Here is a 19,900-nt window from a genome sequence, read left to right as displayed (position 1 = left end):
ATAACCTTTTGCTGAAAAAACTTGTTATGGATTTCCATCCTCTGACCTATTATGGATTGAGAGTTAACTATCTAATAGAACACAGAGGGTTTTCATTAATGGAAGCCTCTCTCATGCAAATTCAGTTGACTGTGGTGTACCGCAGGGCAGCCGGTTAGGGTCATTATTGATTTCTGTTTTTACAAATGACCCTCCACTGACCTTGAATAAAACCTTTGTTTCTATGTAACAGACACCTAACATAGAACTCCAGTCAGTTTTAGAATGGGTAACTAGCAATAGGCTGGTGCTGAATTATGCTTTTAGTTTTTGAGATATTTTTCCGACAAATTACCCACAACGCTAAACCTTGTTTAGGTATTTTATTGAATAATGTGGCTATTGAGCAAGTTGAGGAGACTAAACTGCTGGGTGTAACCCTAGATAGCATGCTGTCATGGTCAAAACATAGACTCAATGGTTGCTAAAATGGGAAGAGGTCTGGCCACGATAGGGCGTTGCTCTATCAAAGTGTCAGTAACATGCATGTCAGTCTCTCCTGGCTCAAAGTTGAGGAGAGATTGACTGCATCCCTATTGGTCTTTGTGCGAGGTGTTGAAGATACCAAACTGTCTGTTCAAGCAGTAGGCACACAGTTCGGACACTCGTTGGTTCAACACAACACATGCCACCAGAGGTCTCTTCACAGTCCCCAGGTCCAGAACAGAGGCTGGGAAACGCAAAATATTAAATAGAGCCACGACTACATCAAACTCTCTGGGACCCCATGTAACTCAAGCTAGGGGACCCCAGGTAACTCAAGCTAGCATTAAAAACAGATATAAGAACACCTTATGGAAGACTGTGAAGAGACACAGACATTTTGATATATCTTTTGTATTATAACCTGCGCATTAGACCTAGATGCCACCAGAGGTCTCTTCACAGTCCCCAGGTCCAGTGTGCCTACTGCATGTACTCGTATGAAGGCTATGTGTGAAGTTTTAAAAGCATGTATTTCAGTCCTTGACTAAAAATGTTCTTTCCGTACTATGTATTGCTTCCTGTGGACCCCAGGAAGAGTAGCTGATGCTTTTGCAGCGGCTAATGAGGATCCCCTAATAAATACCAGGACCAATTAGTGGACAAAAGACCAGAATCGAGCTGCCTGTGTAAACGCAGCCTAAGAGGAAAGCAGTTACTATTGCACGTTCAGACGTGAATAGTGTTCATTTAGTTTGATAAGGCTTTTCAGATATGGTATAAACACTACAATATATGGTGATGTATCCATGCAAAGCTACACATTATTTGGTCATGGGGCAGCAGGGTAGCCTAGTGGTTAGAGTGTTGGACTAGTAACCGGAAGGTTGCAAGTTCAAACCCCCGAGCTGACAAGGTACAAATCTGTCGTTCGTCATTGAAAATAAGAATTTGTTCTTATTAACTGACTTGCCTAGTTAAATAAAGGTAAAAAAATAAATGTATGGCTTATATATTATTATTATACAAAATAGAGAATTTTAAATGACATGTTACAGGAGTGCAAATACAACTGTCAATTTAAAGCGATTATATTTCCCAACTAGATAGTTTTTAAAAACTGAATACATTGGGAGTGTTAGGGAGAGAGACAAACAACGTATTGCTTAATCATCCATGGTTGGTTTATTATTCCATTACGTTAAATAACAAATGACTGTAACCTCTGTTTCTAGGATAGTCATTGCTAAAACTGTCACAGCATCCAGAATGAAGACGAGGATATTTGAGAAGACTGAATAGGCATTTCGTTCAGGAACTTGTATTTCTGGTACTGTGTAACTGCAAGTCGCAGCACAAAAGTGGCAGCTCCTATTCATCTGGGTATGTGTAAATGTTCTTGGCAAATAAAGTGAATCTGATTCTTTATTTAACTGAAGTACCTGAATGTAACAGGATGTGCACACTATTTCTGAACTCAGCAGCCTAAATGCAGCTATTTTCAGAGTATATCCCTGGTTCTAAAGTGAGACCACGGTGGTTCTAAGGAGAGAGGAAACAACGGTGGTTCTAAAGAGAGAGGAGACAACTGTGGTTCTAAGGAGGAGGAGACAACGGTGGTTCTAAAGTGAGACCACGGTGGTTCTAAGGAGAGAGGAGACAAGTGGTTCTAAGGAGAGAGGAGACAACGGTGGTTCTAAGGAGAGAGGAGACAACAGTGGTTCTAAGGAGAGAGGAGACAACACCTAGGGGTAATGCCGCAGTACTGGAGGGTATATGGCACTGTGTGAATGAAAAGTGAGCAGCATAGTTCTCCTGAAGCCTCCATCCGGTTTCTGTGTCCCGCATGTCCTTCTGAGGGCTTCTCACACTACTGAGCCAAACCAAGCCCAGTTCAGGTTGGGTTGTCCTGACAGTGTGAAACCGGTACAGGTGATCTGACTCTCAAATCGTACAGTTAATTGGTGACTCCTGTCATTTAGCCCTGGGCCGTGTTCACTGAGCACGAAGAGGAAGAAATGAGCTCATTTTCATTGTCCGTTGCACAACGTTTTGCTCCGGTTTGCCCTAATGAACACAACCTAGGTCTACGGTGACATCTCCTCCCATCTGTCCTCCTATTCCTGGTCTGTGAGGTAGAAGCCCAGCTTGGCCACAGTCATCTCCCTCCGTAGACGTGTCACCTCCCAGAACATCTGTTCCGCTGGTGGCGGGCAGAGACAAAGACAGAGAGAGACAAAGACAGAGAGAGACAAAGAGAGAGAGAGACAAAGAGAGAGAGACAAAGACAGAGAGAGACAAAGACAGAGAGAGACAAAGACAGAGACAGACAAAGACAGAGAGAGACAAAGACAGAGAGAGAAAGACAGAGAGAGACAAAGACAGAGAGAGACAAAGGCATGAGGGTTGAAATGGTTTCAGTCAAGATTCAGAACGCCAGACAATATTTAATGTCTGCATTAACAAATATAACTTATTGCCATTGTCATTTTTCACTGTTAAAATGGGTCTATTGTTGATCTCGCTCTGTGTCTATCTTTTAGAAGGGGTGGGGTGTCTGACTTACCATCATGTCTGACCAGGCCCTGCTGAATATAGCGGATATAGGTGAAGAAGTTACACACGGCTGTGATCTAGAGGGGCGGAATTGAGGAATGGCTCACACACACTTTCAAACAAAAGTTCTCTCACATAGGCCTAAGTGATAAAAAATAGTCCTATTTATATGTCTGTAGATGTTGAGGAGGATAAGTGAATACATACATTTTTATTTTCAAAACATTTTGAAATACATTTTTCAAAAAAACAACAAACATGGTTGCTAGGTACCCGTGCCCTGCTGGAGGGGGAGATATAGTAGTAACTCTCTTCGTCACCCAGTTTGATTTGGTGCTGACAGGACCGGGATATCCCGCTCAACGCACACTTCCTGTTATAGAGGCAGAGAGAAAACAAAAACACCAACTAACTCACTCATTTATGGAATTCTACGGCGTCGGGTTTCACAGACACAAATTAAGCCTCAACATATACTTAAAAAAGCTCTTTCAAGGGAGATTCTCCACTGAACAAGTTCTTTCGTCGAGGACTAGACTTAACCTGGGTCTGGGAAACCGGGCAATACATGTAGAAGACATGACAACATGATGGTTAGTTGTTTAACATCAGAAATAAAATGGCCTTAAAAGCTGAACACTGGACAGATGGAGTCGCTTCCTCCACACGGATGGAGTTAGATACATCTGAGAAATGTTAGGTATGTTAGACTACAGACAAGATGCCTTACAAGACCTGTGTATGTTAGACTACAGACAAGATGCCTTACAAGACCTGTGTATGTTAGACTACAGACAAGATGCCTTACAAGACCTGTGTATGTTAGACTACAGACAAGATGCCTTACAAGACCTGTGTATGTTAGACTACAGACAAGATGCCTTACAAGACCTGTGTATGTTAGACTACAGACACACCTGGAGGACAGACAAGATGCCTTACAAGACCTGTGTATGTTAGACTACAGACACACCAGGGGGACAGACAAGATGCCTTACAAGACCTGTGTATGTTAGACTATAGACAAGATGCCTTACAAGACCTGTGTATGTTAGACTACAGACACACCTGGAGGACAGACAAGATGCCTTACAAGACCTGTGTATGTTAGACTACAGACACACCTGGAGGACAGACAAGATGCCTTACAAGACCTGTGTATGTTAGACTACAGACACACCAGGAGGACAGACAAGATGCCTTACAAGACCTGTGTATGTTAGACTACAGACACACCGGGAGGACAGACAAGATGCCTTACAAGACCTGTGTATGTTAGACTACAGACAAGCTGGGGGGACAGACAAGATGCCTTACAAGACCTGTGTATGTTAGACTACAGACAAGATGCCTTACAAGACCTGTGTATGTTAGACTACAGACAAGATGCCTTACAAGACCTGTGTATGTTAGACTACAGACAAGCTGGGGGGACAGACAAGATGCCTTACAAGACCTGTGTATGTTAGACTACAGACACACCTGGAGGACAGACAAGATGCCTTACAAGACCTGTGTATGTTAGACTACAGACAAGCTGGGAGGACAGACAAGATGCCTTACAAGACCTGTGTATGTTAGACTACAGACACACCTGGAGGACAGACAAGATGCCTTACAAGACCTGTGTATGTTAGACTACAGACAAGATGCCTTACAAGACCTGTGTATGTTAGACTACAGACAAGATGCCTTACAAGACCTGTGTATGTTAGACTACAGACAAGATGCCTTACAAGACCTGTGTATGTTAGACTACAGACAAGATGCCTTACAAGACCTGTGTATGTTAGACTACAGACAAGATGCCTTACAAGACCTGTGTATGTTAGACTACAGACAAGATGCCTTACAAGACCTGTGTATGTTAGACTACAGACAAGATGCCTTACAAGACCTGTGTATGTTAGACTACAGACAAGCTGGGGGGACAGACAAGATGCCTTTGTATGTTAGACTACAGACACACCTGGAGGACAGACAAGATGCCTTACAAGACCTGTGTATGTTAGACTACAGACAAGCTGGGAGGACAGACAAGATGCCTTACAAGACCTGTGTATGTTAGACTACAGACACACCTGGAGGACAGACAAGATGCCTTACAAGACCTGTGTATGTTAGACTACAGACAAGATGCCTTACAAGACCTGTGTATGTTAGACTACAGACAAGATGCCTTACAAGACCTGTGTATGTTAGACTACAGACAAGATGCCTTACAAGACCTGTGTATGTTAGACTACAGACAAGATGCCTTACAAGACCTGTGTATGTTAGTCTACAGACAAGCTGGGGGGACAGACAAGATGCCTTACAAGACCTGTGTATGTTAGACTACAGACAAGATGCCTTACAAGACCTGTGTATGTTAGACTACAGACACACCAGGAGGACAGACAAGATGTCTTACAAGACCTGTGTATGTTAGACTACAGACACACCTGGAGGACAGACAAGATGCCTTACAAGACCTGTGTATGTTAGACTACAGACAAGATGCCTTACAAGACCTGTGTATGTTAGACTACAGACAAGCTGGGAGGGCAGACAAGCTGGCAGTGATCAACAACAAGACATGCATGGCTGAGTGTTGGAGGGCATTTTGATGAGAGAGGACAGTGATACAGGACAGTGATACAGGACAGTGATACAGGACCGTGATACAGGACCGTGATACAGGACCGTGAACAACACAGAGCACAGAACAGTTTGTTGTTAGTGGAAAAGGAAAAGGTAATGAAATGATTCGCTCCTAAAGTTACTTACATCTCTATTGCTGCCTTCAAGCCACTGGGGAAAATAATTCAATCAACATTTGATTAGGAAGCAGTGCCACATTATCAGTGTAGCCCCATTGATTCAGCTCATTAGGACTCCAGAGGAAACCCCCGAAACCCATAACAGATTTGAAGAGAAAAACTAAACTAATCCATACAAAGTCAGACCAATCAAGTTCGCATAATTTTATCATGGAGTCATGAATAATGATATTCATTATAGATGACAGGTGTAATTGTGAAAAATCACCAAGAGGAAGGAGAGAGAGAGAGTTTATTTGAGCATGAATAGTTATTGAATGATTACTAGAGACAGATGGGTGTGGTTCAGTTGTGATTACTGTTGTCATGACCAATATCACGATCCTCTCTGACGTATCACAGCAAGGAAACAAAACATGAAGCGGACTACATTTTCTGAGGAAAACAGCCTTAAAACATTATAATAAAGTTGTGATAACGTTTTAATAACATTGAGGGATGACTCACTTGGGCCCGCCACACACTATGGCGTTGGCTTTGACCATGGATAAAGCTGACATGGCCACCGGCTCGATGGTTAGAGAGTTGTTCTCCACTGCACTCTGGACTGACTGAGACAACTGTGTCCAGAACACAGGAGTCACAATGCATTAATACAACAACAAACTATACATGCAGACAAAAGCCTTTCGCCTCCCGACACATGTACATGCATTAACATGTTATGGTATTCTATTATGCTAATAGAATAGTTATGGTATTCTATTATGCTAATAGAATAGTTATGGTATTCTATTATGCTAATATAATAGTTATGGTATCATATTATGATATTAGAATAGTTATGGTATCATATTATGCTAATAGAATAGTTATGGTATCATATTATGCTAATATAATAGTTATGGTATTCTATTATGCTACTATAATAGTTATGGTATCATATTATGCTAATAGAATAGTTATGGTATCATATTATGCTAATATAATAGTTATGGTATCATTATGCTAATATAATAGTTATGGTATCATTATGCTAATATAATAGTTATGGTATCATATTATGCTAATATAATAGTTATGGTATCATATTATGCTAATATAATAGTTATGGTATTCTATTATGCTACTATAATAGTTATGGTATCATATTATGCTAATAGAATATTATATTATGCTACTATAATAGTTATGGTATCATATTATGCTAATATAATAGTTATGGTATTCTATTATGCTAATAGAATAGTTATGGTATCATATTATGCTAATAGAATAGTTATGGTATTCTATTATGCTAATAGAATAGTTATGGTATTCTATTATGCTAATATAATAGTTATGGTATCATATTATGCTAATATAATAGTTATGGTATCATATTATGCTAATATAATAGTTATGGTATCATATTATGCTAATATAATGGTTATGGTATTCTATTATGCTACTATAATAGTTATGGTATCATATTATGCTAATAGAATATTATATTATGCTACTATAATAGTTATGGTATCATATTATGCTAATATAATAGTTATGGTATTCTATTATGCTAATATAATAGTTATGGTATTCTATTATGCTAATAGAATAGTTATGGTATTCTATTATGCTAATATAATAGTTATGGTATCCTATAATGCTAATATAATAGTTATGGTATTCTATTATGCTAATATAATAGTTATGGTATTCTATTATGCTAATAGAATAGTTATGGTATTCTATTATATTATGCTATTAGAATAGTTATGGTATTCTATTATATTATGCTATTAGAATAGTTATGGTATTCTATTGTATTGTGCTATTAGAATGGTTATGGTATTCTATTATATTATGCTAATAGAATAGTTATGGTATTCTATTATATTATGCTAATATAATAGTTATGGTATTCTATTATATTATTCTATTAGAATAATTATTGCATTCTCTTCTATTATGCTATTAGAATAGTTATGGTATTCTCTTCTATTATTAGAATAATTATGGCATTCTTCTATTATGCTATTAGAATAGTTACGGTATTCTATTCTATTATTAGAATTGTTATGGTATTCTATGTACCTCAGATCGTGTGAAGGAGAGGCAGGGGCTGATGTCCTCCCTGTATATCCGCACCAGGAAGGCTGAACTTCTGTCCAGACTAGGTCTGTTTTTCCAGGTCAAGAACTCTGCATACAGAATGCTGTCCATCTGAGAGGAGATATAATTGATTAGTTATTTTCCTGTATTTGATTTACTGTGAATATGGTTTGATATGCAATATAAACTAGGCAAGTCAGTTAAGAACAAATTCTTATTTACAATGACGGCCTAGGAACAGTGGGTTAACTGTCTTGTTCAGGGGCAGAACAACAGATTTTTACCTTGTCAGCTCAGGGATTCGCTCTTGCAACCTTTCGGTTACTAGACCAACGCTCTAACCACTAGGCTACCTGCTGGTTACTAGACCAACGCTCTAACCACTAGGCTACCTGCTGGTTACTAGACCAACGCTCTAACCACTAGGCTACCTGCTGGTTACTAGACCAACGCTCTAACCACTAGGCTACCTGCTGGTTACTAGACCAACGCTCTAACCACTAGGCTACCTGCTGGTTACTAGACCAACGCTCTAACCACTAGGCTACCTGCTGGTTACTAGACCAACGCTCTAACCACTAGGCTACCTGCTGGTTACTAGACCAACGCTCTAACCACTAGGCTACCTGCTGGTTACTAGACCAACGCTCTAACCACTAGGCTACCTGCTGGCTATACACCAAGTCACTTGGCTCTGTCATAACCTCACATGGTCTCTCCTATCATTGCTATGCAGACGACACACAATTAATCTTCTCCTTTCCCCCTTCTGATGACCAGGTGGCGAATCGCATCTCTGCATGTCTGGCAGACATATCAGTGTGGATGACGGATCACCACCTCAAGCTGAACCTCGGCAAGACGGAGCTGCTCTTCCTCCCGGGGAAGGACTGCCCGTTCCATGATCTCGCCATCACGGTTGACAACTCCATTGTGTCCTCCTCCCAGAGCGCTAAGAACCTTGGCGTGATCCTGGACAACACCCTGTCGTTCTCAACTAACATCAAGGCGGTGGCCCGTTCTTGTAGGTTCATGCTCTACAACATCCGCAGAGTACGACCCTGCCTCACACAGGAAGTAGCGCAGGTCCTAATCCAGGCACTTGTCATCTCCCGTCTGGATTACTGCAACTCGCTGTTGGCTGGGCTCCCTGCCTGTGCCATTAAACCCCTACAACTCATCCAGAACGCCGCAGCCCGTCTGGTGTTCAACCTTCCCAAGTTCTCTCACGTCACCCCGCTCCTCCGCTCTCTCCACTGGCTTCCAGTTGAAGCTCGCATCCGCTACAAGACCATGGTGCTTGCCTACGGAGCTGTGAGGGGAACGGCACCTCAGTACCTCCAGGCTCTGATCAGGCCCTACACCCAAACAAGGGCACTGCGTTCATCCACCTCTGGCCTGCTCGCCTCCCTACCACTGAGGAAGTACAGTTCCCGCGCAGCCCAGTCAAAACTGTTCGCTGCTCTGGCCCCCAATGGTGGAACAAACTCCCTCACGACGCCAGGACAGCGGAGTCAATCACCACCTTCCGGAGACACCTGAAACCCCACCTCTTTCAGGAATACCTAGGATAGGATAAAGTAATCCTTCACCACCCCCCTTAAAAGATTTAGATGCACTATTGTAAAGTGGCTGTTCCACTGGATGTCTTAAGGTGAACGCACCAATTTGTAAGTCGCTCTGGATAAGAGCATCTGCTAAATGACTTAAATGTAAATGTAGACCAACGCTCTAACCACTAGGCTACCTGCTGGTTACTAGACCAACGCTCTAACCACTAGGCTACCTGCTGGTTACTAGACCAACGCTCTAACCACTAGGCTACCTGCTGGTTACTAGACCAACGCTCTAACCACTAGGCTATCGGCTACCCAACAGCTTACAGTCCTGTGAAAAAGTATTTGACTCCTTTCTGATTTTCTCTATTTTTGTATATTTTTGATACTGAATGTTATCAAATCTTCAACCAAAACTAAATATTAGATAAAGGGAACCTGAGTTTACAAAAAATAAAATGGATACTTATTTAATTAACAAAGTTATGCAAAAAAAAATCCCCTATGTGTAAAAAATAAATTCCCCTTACACTCAATAACTGGTTGTGCAGGTAGCCTAGTGGTTAGAGCGTTGGTCTAGTAACCAGCAGGTAGCCTAGTGGTTAGAGCGTTGGTCTACATTTACATTTAAGTCATTTAGCAGACGCTCTTATCCAGAGCGACTTACAAATTGGTGCGTTCACCTTAAGACATCCAGTGGAACAGCCACTTCCTGTAGTTGTTGATCCGTCTCTTACATCGTTCAGGAGGAATTTTGGCCCAGTCTTGCATGCAGAACTGCTGTCTGTGAGCTGATGCTGAAGAGCAGCTGGGTCATGCAATGAAACAATGATCCAAAACACACAATCAAGTCTACATGAAAATGGCAAAAAAAAACATTTAAGTGTTGAAATGGCCTATTTAAAAGTTCAGACTTAATCCCAATTGAAATGAGCAGTTCATATGCTTGAAAACCCACAAATGTTGCTGAGTTAAAGAAGTTCTGCATGGAAGAGTGGGCCATAATTCGTCCAGAGCGATGTTTGAGACTGATCAACAACTCCAGGAAGAGTTTGGTTGGATTTAATACAGCTAAAAGGTGGCTATTTCTTTTCACACAGGGGCATTGGGTGTTGCATCCCTTATCAGGTATGAAGATAAGACTCAGATTCAGACCACGTCGAATAAACAACAGTTTAATATTCTAACAGGGACAGGTCAAGGCAGGCAGGGCTCAGTAACCTGGAAACGGGAGATAAAGGGCTGAGAGACATGGGTTTGACCCTGGACACATGAGAGGTGGGATGTATACGAAGGGTACGGGGCATCAGAAGCAGAGGGTCTAATGATCTGGGAGATGGGAAACGGGCCGATAAACTGGGGGGAGAGTTTGCCGGATTCCACCCGAAGGGGCAGATCCCGGGTGGATAGCCATACCTTCTGCCCGGGTAGGTGGGGCAGATCCCGGGTGGACAGCCATACCTTCTGCCCGGGTAGGTGGGGCAGATCCCGAGTGGATAGCCATACTTTCTGCCCGGGTAGGTGGGGCAGATCCCGAGTGGATAGCCATACTTTCTGCCCGGGTAGGTGGGGCAGATCCCAGGTGGATAGCCATACCTTCTGCCCGGGTAGGTGGGGCAGATCCCGGGTGGACAGCCATACCTTGTGCACGAGACGATACCGGGGAGCCAGGGTCTGATGGCGATCTGCTTGTCGTCGATACCTGAAGGTGGTCTTGAGGGCCGACCGGGCTCTCCTCCAGATACGACGACAGCAGCGGACAAACATCCTGGCCAACCTCCTCTTCCTGCTCAGGGAAGAGCGGTGACTGATACCCCAGGGAACACTCAAACGATGATAGGCCCGTGGCAGTGGGGCTGGCAGAGACCAGGCAGCGCAGAGTGGTCTCGAGGTCCTGGTTGATTTGATCCGACTGGAGGGGCTTGAAGGCAGAGGAAATGAGTGGTAGCGGATAACGGTTCTTTACAGTGATGTCATTGAGTCCCCGGTAGTCAATGCACGGACGCAGGGTCTTGTCCTTCTTCTCCACGAAGAAGAATCCTGCACCAGCGGGAGAGGAAGAGGGACGGATAAATCCAGTAGCTAGGGAGTCCCCAATTTAGTCCTCCATAGCCTTGGTTTCAGGTCCCGACAGCGAGTACTGACGACCCCGGAGTGGCGTGGTGCTAGGGAGAAGGTCAATCCCGCAGTCATAGGGGCGGTTCGGCAGAAGGGAAGTGGACCGGGACTTGCTGAACACCTCCCGGAGATCCTGGTACTCCGCGTGGATGGCGGAGAGATCCGGAACCACCGAGGACCCAAGAAGACATCCTGGGGCAGGTTGCGCGGACTCCAGCCCATGATGGCACCTGTAGACCAGTTGATGAGTAGGTTGTGTGGCTGGAGCCAGGAGAATCCCAACACCATGGGGATCTGGGGGGACTTGATGAGCAGGAACTGAATGGTCTCGCTGTGATTCCCTGACACACGTAGGTTGATGGGAGTGGTGTTATGGGTGACCCGACCTATAGAGCGCCTGTCCAACGCTCTAACATCCATGGGAATGGAGAGGGGCTGAGTGGGGATGTTCAGAAGCCAGTCTGGCGTCCAAAAAGCTCTCATTGGCCCCAGAGTCAATAAGGACCCGGAGAGATTGGACTGGTTTCCCCACAGCAGAATGACATGAAAATGGGTTTGAGTAAGGGAAGCAGAAAAGTTCCTCATATGGCCCACTAGAGTACTCGTTCCTACCAGTGAGTCTGGTTTTTACCAGGCACGAGGACACAAAATGACCAAATGTCCCACAATACAGACAGCTCCTTGTGCTGATCCGATGTTGCCGTTCCACTGGCGACAGCCCAGCCCTGCCCAGTTGCATGGGCTCAGGAAACAGTGCCTCGGCCAGTAACCCAGAGGTGGGGTAACGATACAGGGCGGCAGGCAGGCTCAGGTTCAGGCAGAGGTCGGTAATCCAGAAGGGGGCAAAGGTACAGATCGGCAGACAGGCTCAGGGTCAGGCTCAGGCAAAGTGGTCAGGCAGGCGGGCTCGGAGTCAGGACGGATAGGGGTCAAAACCAGGAGGAAGAGAAAAGAGAGACTGGAAAAAGCAGGAGCTGAGTACAAAACGCTTGTTGACTCGACAAACAAGACGAACCGGCACCAGACAAACAGAGAACACAGGTATAAATACACAAGGGATTTACACAGGGAAGACACCTGGAGGAGGGTGGAGACAATCACAGACAGGTGAAACAGATCAGGGAGTGAGAACTCTGTTTATGAAATGAGTATCCATTATATTTTTGTAAACTCAGGTTCCCTTTATCTAATATTAGGTTTTGGTTGAAAATTTGATAACATTCATTATCAAAAATTAGAGAAATTTTGAAAGGGGGCAAATACTTTTCCACAGCACTGTAAATAGTTTAGTGTCGACAGCACACTACAGCTCATTACCACTTCCACATTCTACCCCCAGAGGGCAGCAGCAATCTTGTCCAAATGCTGAGCCTGCTTGATAAGCGCATCAGGTGATGGTCGGTCAGTGTCCCAGTTTGGCAGAGCCGTGAGGCTGCTGGTTCGTTTAGTGGCCACGAGCCTTTCCGTTTGTTTTCGAGTTTGGGCTTTTAGTACATATTTATGTTATGTCACCATCTGAACAAATAACGATTTGTTTGGGCTGGCCGATCCAAGAGGTCAAGAGGGAGCTGACCCTGGACTTAAAGCTAAGGTATCCTGGGTACATACATTTAACATCTAGGCACATACGCTGATTTCACACTTACAGTAGATGAACATCTTAAATCAGGTTGAAGGTTAACTGGGCCTAAGACTTAGCAGTGCAACGATATAAGTGCAACAATATTAGCAGGCTAGTTATCGGTTTGGTAACAACTGTAAGTGCGGGAAGACGCAAGACAGATGCCTTCCCTTGGGGAAAGGGAAATGTGAGAACCATTTATGTTTAAGTACCATATTTAATGTAGTTGTTACTTGTTAGTCTATAATTATCTGTTGTGTAATTAGGTACCAATGTCATTACTTTTAACCGGTTTAACTGTCAGTACCAGGGTTGAAGGTTATGGTTAAAGTTTGACACTGGACTGAATTCAAGGACACACTGATAATGAATCTGTGACACTGTGTGTGATTCTGTAGAATCTGATGATGTCACTTCCTATAAGCCTATTCGGGCTAGTGTTTAGGTGCTATGTGGTTAATATAGAGGTAACTACCAAAATAAAGGAAATACCAACATACTGTGTCTTAATAGGATGTTGGGCCACCATCAACCACCAGAACAGATTCAATGCTCCTTGGTAGAGATTCTACAAGTGTCTGGAACTCTATTGGAGGGACGCGACACCATTCTTCCACCAGAAATGACATCATTTGGTGTTTTGTTGATGGTGGTGGGAAAACACTGCCTCAGGCGGCGCTTCAGAATCTCCCAAAAGTGTTCAATTGGGTTGAGATCTGGTGACTGAGACACACCCTCTATGTTCCTTTGAGAGCCCTCTTTCAGTCACTGAGATCTGATGACTGAGACACACCCTCTATGTTCCTATGAGAGCCCTCTTTCAGTCACTGAGATCTGGTGACTGAGACACACCCTCTATGTTCCTTTGAGAGCCCTCTTTCAGTCACTGAGATCTGGTGACATACACATCCTCTATGTTCCTTTGAGAGCCCTCTTTCAGTCACTGAGATCTGGTGACTGATACACATCCTCTATGTTCCTTTGAAAGCCCTCTTTCAGTCACCGAGATCTCTTCTTCTAGCCATAATGGGCAACTGGGCATTTTTATATATGACCCTAAGCATGATGGGACGTTAACATGACCCTGAGCATGATGGGACGTTAACATGACCCTGAGCATGATGGGACTTTAACATGACCCTGAGCATGATGGGACGTTAACATGACCCTGAGCATGATCACGTTAACATGACCCTGAGCATGATGGGACGTTAACATGACCCTGAGCATGATGGGACGTTAACATGACCCTGAGCATGATGGGACGTTAACATGACCCTGAGAATGATGGGACGTTAACATGACCCTGAGCATGATGGGACGTTAACATGACCCTGAGCATGATGGGACGTTAACATGACCCTGAGCATGATGGGACGTTAACATGACCCTGAGCATGATGGGGCGTTAACATGACCCTGAGCATGATGGGACGTTAACATGACCCTGAGCATGATGGGACGTTAACATGACCCTGAGCATGATGGGACGTTAACATGACCCTGAGCATGATGGGACGTTAACATGACCCTGAGCATGATGGGACGTTAACATGACCCTGAGCATGATGGGACGTTAACATGACCCTGAGCATGATGGGACGTTAACATGACCCTGAGCATGATGGGACGTTAACATGACCCTGAGCATGATGGGACGTTAACATGACCCTGAGCATGATGGGACCTTAACATGACCCTGAGCATGATGGGACGTTAACATGACCCTGAGCATGACGGGATGTTAATTGCTTCATTAAACTCAGAAACCACAACTGTGTGGAAGCAATCGCTTTCAATATACATTTGAATCCCTCATTTACCCAAGGGTTTCCTGTATTTTGGTAGTTACCTGTATAAAAGTGCCTTCTCAGAAGGGTTTCCTGTATTTTGGTAGTTACCTGTATAAAAGGGCCTTCTCAGAAGGGTTTCCTGTATTTTGGTAGTTACCTGTATAAAAGGGCCTTCTCAGAAGTGTTTCCTGTATTTTGGTAGTTACCTGTATAAAAGTGCCTTCTCAGAAGGGTTTCCTGTATTTTGGTAGTTACCTGTATAAAAGTGCCTTCTCAGAAGGGTTTCCTTTATTTTGGTAGTTACCTGTATAAAAGGGCCTTCTCAGAAGGGTTTCCTGTATTTTGTAGTTACCTGTATAAAGGGCCTTTCAGAAGGGTTTCCTGTATTTTGGTAGTTACCTGTATAAAAGTGCCTTCTCAGAAGGGTTTCCTGTATTTTGGTAGTTACCTGTATAAAAGGGCCTTCTCAGAAGGGTTTCCTGTATTTTGGTAGTTACCTGTATAAAAGTGCCTTCTCAGAAGGGTTTCCTGTATTTTGGTAGTTACCTGTATAAAAGGACCTTCTCAGAAGGGTTTCCTGTATTTTGGTAGTTACCTGTATAAAAGGGCATTCTCAGAAGGGTTTCCTGTATTTTGGTAGTTACCTGTATAAAAGGACCTTCTCAGAAGGGTTTCCTGTATTTTGGTAGTTACCTGTATAAAAGGACCTTCTCAGAAGGGTTTCCTGTATTTTGGTAGTTACCTGTATAAAAGGGCATTCTCAGAAGGGTTTCCTGTATTTTGGTAGTTACCTGTATAAAAGGACCTTCTCAGAAGGGTTTCCTGTATTTTGGTAGTTACCTGTATAAAAGGACCTTCTCAGAAAAGATAAGACATTTTCTTTGCTTCTGCTCTGGAGATGTTCTCCCTGAATTCTTGTATTGACTGGATTGATGTTGATTGGCTTTATAGGCCACTGTTCTCCTTTTTTTCACCCTGAATTCCAGTTACGATAATGGGCATTCACTTAGTCACTTAGGTCCATATAAATATTATCTAGATAACATTACTCCATAGACAGGACAAAGAGACATTGACTTAGTCACTTAGGTCCATATAAATATTATCTAGATAACATTACTCCATAGACAGGACAAAGAGACATTGACTTAGTCACTTAGGTCCATATAAATATTAAGATAACATTATCCATAGACAGGACAAAGAGACATTGACTTAGTCACTTAGGTCCATATAAATATTATCTAGATAACATTACTCCATAGACAGGACAAAGAGACATTGACTTAGTCACTTAGGTCCATATAAATATTATCTAGATAACATTACTCCATAGACAGGACAAAGAGACATTGACTTAGTCACTTAGGTCCATATAAATATTATCTAGATAGCATTACTCCATAGACAGGACAAAGAGACATTGACTTAGTCACTTAGGTCCATATAAATATTATCTAGATAACATTACTCCATAGACAGGACAAAGAGACATTGACTTAGTCACTTAGGTCCATATAAATATTATCTAGATAACATTACTCCATAGACAGGACAAAGAGACATTGACTTAGTCACTTAGGTCCATATAAATATTATCTAGATAACATTACTCCGTAGACATTCACTCACATGTACATTTTATTGTGTATTATTCTGTGTTTTTTTGTGTGTAACATTAATGTACTTTGTCTTTTTTAAGCACATGAACAAATTAATTTCCCCCTGGTAGGAAAACAAAGTTGATCTATTCTAGTCGGCCGAATAAATAAATAAATAGAACTGACCCATGAACCATAATTGACATCCTGATCATACTTTTAAGCATGCCTCCATATACAAAGCTTCCCAGGATATAGAGTATTCTAGAAGCTATGATCCCTTGATTGATGTCACTTGCTGTATCCACTTCAAATCAGTGTAGATGAACAGGAGGAGACAGGTTAAAGAAGGGTTTTTAAGCCTTGAGACAATTGAGACATGGATTGTGTACGTGTGCCATTCAGAGGGTGAACGGGCAAGACAAAAGATGCAGGTGCACCGGTTTGTGTCAAGAACTTCAACGCTGCTGGGTTTTTCCATACTTCACAGTTTCACCACCCACCACCCACGGTCCACCACCCACGGTCCACCACCCACGGTCCACCACCCACGGTTCACCACCCACGGTTCACCACCCACGGTTCACCACCCAAAGGACATCCAGCCAACTTGACACAACTGTGGTAAGAAGCATTGGCGTCAACATGGGCCAGCATCCCTGTGGAACGCTTTCGACACCTTGTAGAGTCCACATGGGCCAGCATCCCTGTGGAACGCTTTCGACACCTTGTAGAGTCCACATGGGTCAGCATCCCTGTGGAACGCTTTCGACACCTTGTAGAGTCCACATGGGCCAGCATCCCTGTGGAACGCTTTTGACACCTTGTGGAGTCCACATGGGTCAGCATCCCTGTGGAATGCTTTCAACACCTTGTAGAGTCCACATGGGTCAGCATCCCTGTGGAACGCTTTCGACACCTTGTAGAGTCCACATGGGTCAGCATCCCTGTGGAACGCTTTCGACACCTTGTAGAGTCCACATGGGTCAGCATCCCTGTGGAACGCTTTCGACACCTTGTAGAGTCCATGCCCTGACTAATTGAGGCTGTTCAGAGGGTAAAAGGGGAGGAACTCAATATTAGGACGGTGTTCATAATGTTTTGTATACTCAATGTATAGGCGCTGTTATAAAGTCTATTTTAATTTCAGTTGTCCCAAAGCGTTTTACTGTCACCCCATCCAAGGCGCAAAGACCAGGCAGAATCACAGTGGCAAAGAAACAACAAGAAGGAAACCTTGAGGAACCAGAGGTTTGTGGTTACCTGGCGGCTGAGAGACCGTGGCCTCTCCCCCTGCTCTGCCCAGTAGGGTTCATAGGTCACAGAGACAGAGTGACCTGGAAACAGACATAGAATCAGCAAGAGGAGCGCAGGAACAGTAGGCTGAGAAAGGAGAGAGGGAGAGAGGGAAGGAGAGATGGAGAGGGAGGGAGGAAGGGAGAGAAGGTGAGATGGAGGGAGGAAGGGAGAGAGAAAAAGAGGGAGGGAGGGAGATGGAGAAATGGAGGGAGGGAGAGAGAGAAAGAAAGCGATGGGAGGGAGAGAGATGGATGGAGGGAGAGAGAGAAAGAAATGAAGGATGGGAGAGAAAGAGAGATGGAGGGAGAGATTGAAAGAGAAAGAAGAAGAGGGCAAGGAAAGATGATGACGATCAAGAGAAAACAGGAAGAAGGAAGAGGATCACATGATGTAAGTTAGAGGAAGATGAAAATAGAAAGGGAAGAGAGGAGAGAAATACATTGACAAGAGTTATAGTAGGAAGCAGAAGTAGAGATATAGTAGGAAGCAGAGTTATAGTAGGAAGCAGTAGCAGAGTTATAGTAGGAAGCAGAGTTAAAGTAAGAATCAGTAGTATAGTTATAGTAGGAAGCAGAGTTATAGTAAGAATCAGTAGCAGAGTTATAGTAGGAAGCAGTAGTATAGTTATAGTAGGAATCAGTAGTAGAGTTATAGTAGGAAGCAGAGTTATAGTAGGAATCAGTAGTATAGTTATAGTAGGAAGCAGAGTTATAGTAAGAATCAGTAGCAGAGTTCTAGTAGGAAGCAGTAGTAGAGTTATAGTAGGAAGCAGAGTTATAGTAGGAATCAGTAGTATAGTTATAGTAGGAAGCAGTAGTATAGTTATAGTAGGAATCAGTAGTATAGTTATAGTAGGAATCAGTAGTATAGTTATAGTAGGAAGCAGAGTTATAGTAAGAATCAGTAGCAGAGTTATAGTAGGAAGCAGTAGTAGAGTTATAGTAGGAATCAGTAGCAGAGTTATAGTAGGAAGCAGTAGTATAGTTATAGTAGGAATCAGTAGTATAGTTATAGTAGGAATCAGTAGTATAGTTATAGTAGGAAGCAGAGTTATAGTAGGAAGCAGTAGTATAGTTATAGTAGGAAGCAGAGTTATAGTAGGAAGCAGTAGTATAGTTATAGTAGGAAGCAGAGTTATAGTAGGAATCAGTAGCAGAGTTATAGTAGGAAGCAGAGTTATAGTAGGAAGCAGAGTTATAGTAGGAAGCAATAGAATAGTTATAGTAGGAAGCAGAGTTATAGTAGGAAGCAGAGTTATAGTAGGAAGCAGTAGAATAGTTATAGTAGGAAGCAGAGTTATAGTAGGAAGCAGTAGAATAGTTATAGTAGGAAGCAGAGTTATAGTAGGAAGCAGTAGTATAGTTATAGTAGGAAGCAGTAGTATAGTTATAGTAGGAAGCAGAGTTATAGTAGGAATCAGTAGCAGAGTTATAGTAGGAAGCAGAGTTATAGTAGGAATCAGTAGCAGAGTTATAGTAGGAAGCAGAGTTATAGTAGGAAGCAGAGTTATAGTAGGAAGCAGTAGAATAGTTATAGTAGGAAGCAGAGTTATAGTAGGAAGCAGAGTTATAGTAGGAAGCAGTAGCAGAGTTATAGTAGGAAGCAGTAGCAGAGTTATAGTAGGAAGCAGAGATAGTAGGAAGCAGAGTTATAGTAGGAAGCAGTAGCAGAGTTATAGTAGGAAGCAGTAGCAGAGTTATAGTAGGAAGCAGAAGTAGAGATATAGTAGGAAGCAGAAGTAGAGATATAGTAGGAAGCAGAGTTATAGTAGGAAGCAGAGTTATAGTAGGAAGCAGAGTTATAGTAGGAAGCAGAGTTATAGTAGGAAGCAGTAGCAGAGTTATAGTAGGAAGCAGTAGCAGAGTTATAGTAGGAAGCAGTAGCAGAGTTATAGTAGGAAGCAGTAGCAGAGTTATCGTAGGAAGCAGAGTTATAGTAGGAAGCAGAGTTAAAGTAGGAATCAGTAGCAGAGTTATAGTAGGAATCAGTAGTAGAGTTATAGTAGGAAGCATTAGTAGAGTTATAGTAGGAAGCAGTAG

At 43.0% G+C, this 19,900-nt stretch overlaps 1 protein-coding gene across 4 annotated transcripts in view; it reads right to left on the bottom strand.

Annotated features, from left to right (window-relative positions):
* Positions 1 to 1,624: 1,624 nt before the first annotated feature.
* The window catches only part of rab3il1 (RAB3A interacting protein (rabin3)-like 1), a 31,306-nt gene continuing 13,030 nt past the window's right edge, over positions 1,625 to 19,900 (bottom strand). The window contains exons 7-12 of one of the 4 annotated variants that reach the window (XM_029650036.2): positions 7,857 to 7,985; positions 6,288 to 6,400; positions 5,788 to 5,811; positions 3,277 to 3,391; positions 3,029 to 3,095; positions 1,625 to 2,665 (exon numbers count right to left, since the gene is read on the bottom strand). In XM_029650036.2, coding sequence (XP_029505896.1) covers positions 2,580 to 2,665; positions 3,029 to 3,095; positions 3,277 to 3,391; positions 5,788 to 5,811; positions 6,288 to 6,400; positions 7,857 to 7,985 — 534 coding nt within the window. In that variant the 3' untranslated portion in view covers positions 1,625 to 2,579. The remainder of the gene's footprint in view (positions 2,666 to 3,028; positions 3,096 to 3,276; positions 3,392 to 5,787; positions 5,812 to 6,287; positions 6,401 to 7,856; positions 7,986 to 19,900) is intronic. The other 3 variants (XM_029650037.2, XM_065002928.1, XM_029650038.2) reach the window with 3 other exon arrangements.

Source organism: Oncorhynchus nerka, linkage group LG17, assembly GCF_034236695.1.
Source record: "Oncorhynchus nerka isolate Pitt River linkage group LG17, Oner_Uvic_2.0, whole genome shotgun sequence".
Taxonomy (NCBI): Eukaryota; Metazoa; Chordata; class Actinopteri; order Salmoniformes; family Salmonidae; genus Oncorhynchus; species Oncorhynchus nerka.
The sequence above is the reverse complement of the archived record's forward strand: the minus strand, read 5'-3'. Positions and strand labels throughout refer to the sequence as shown.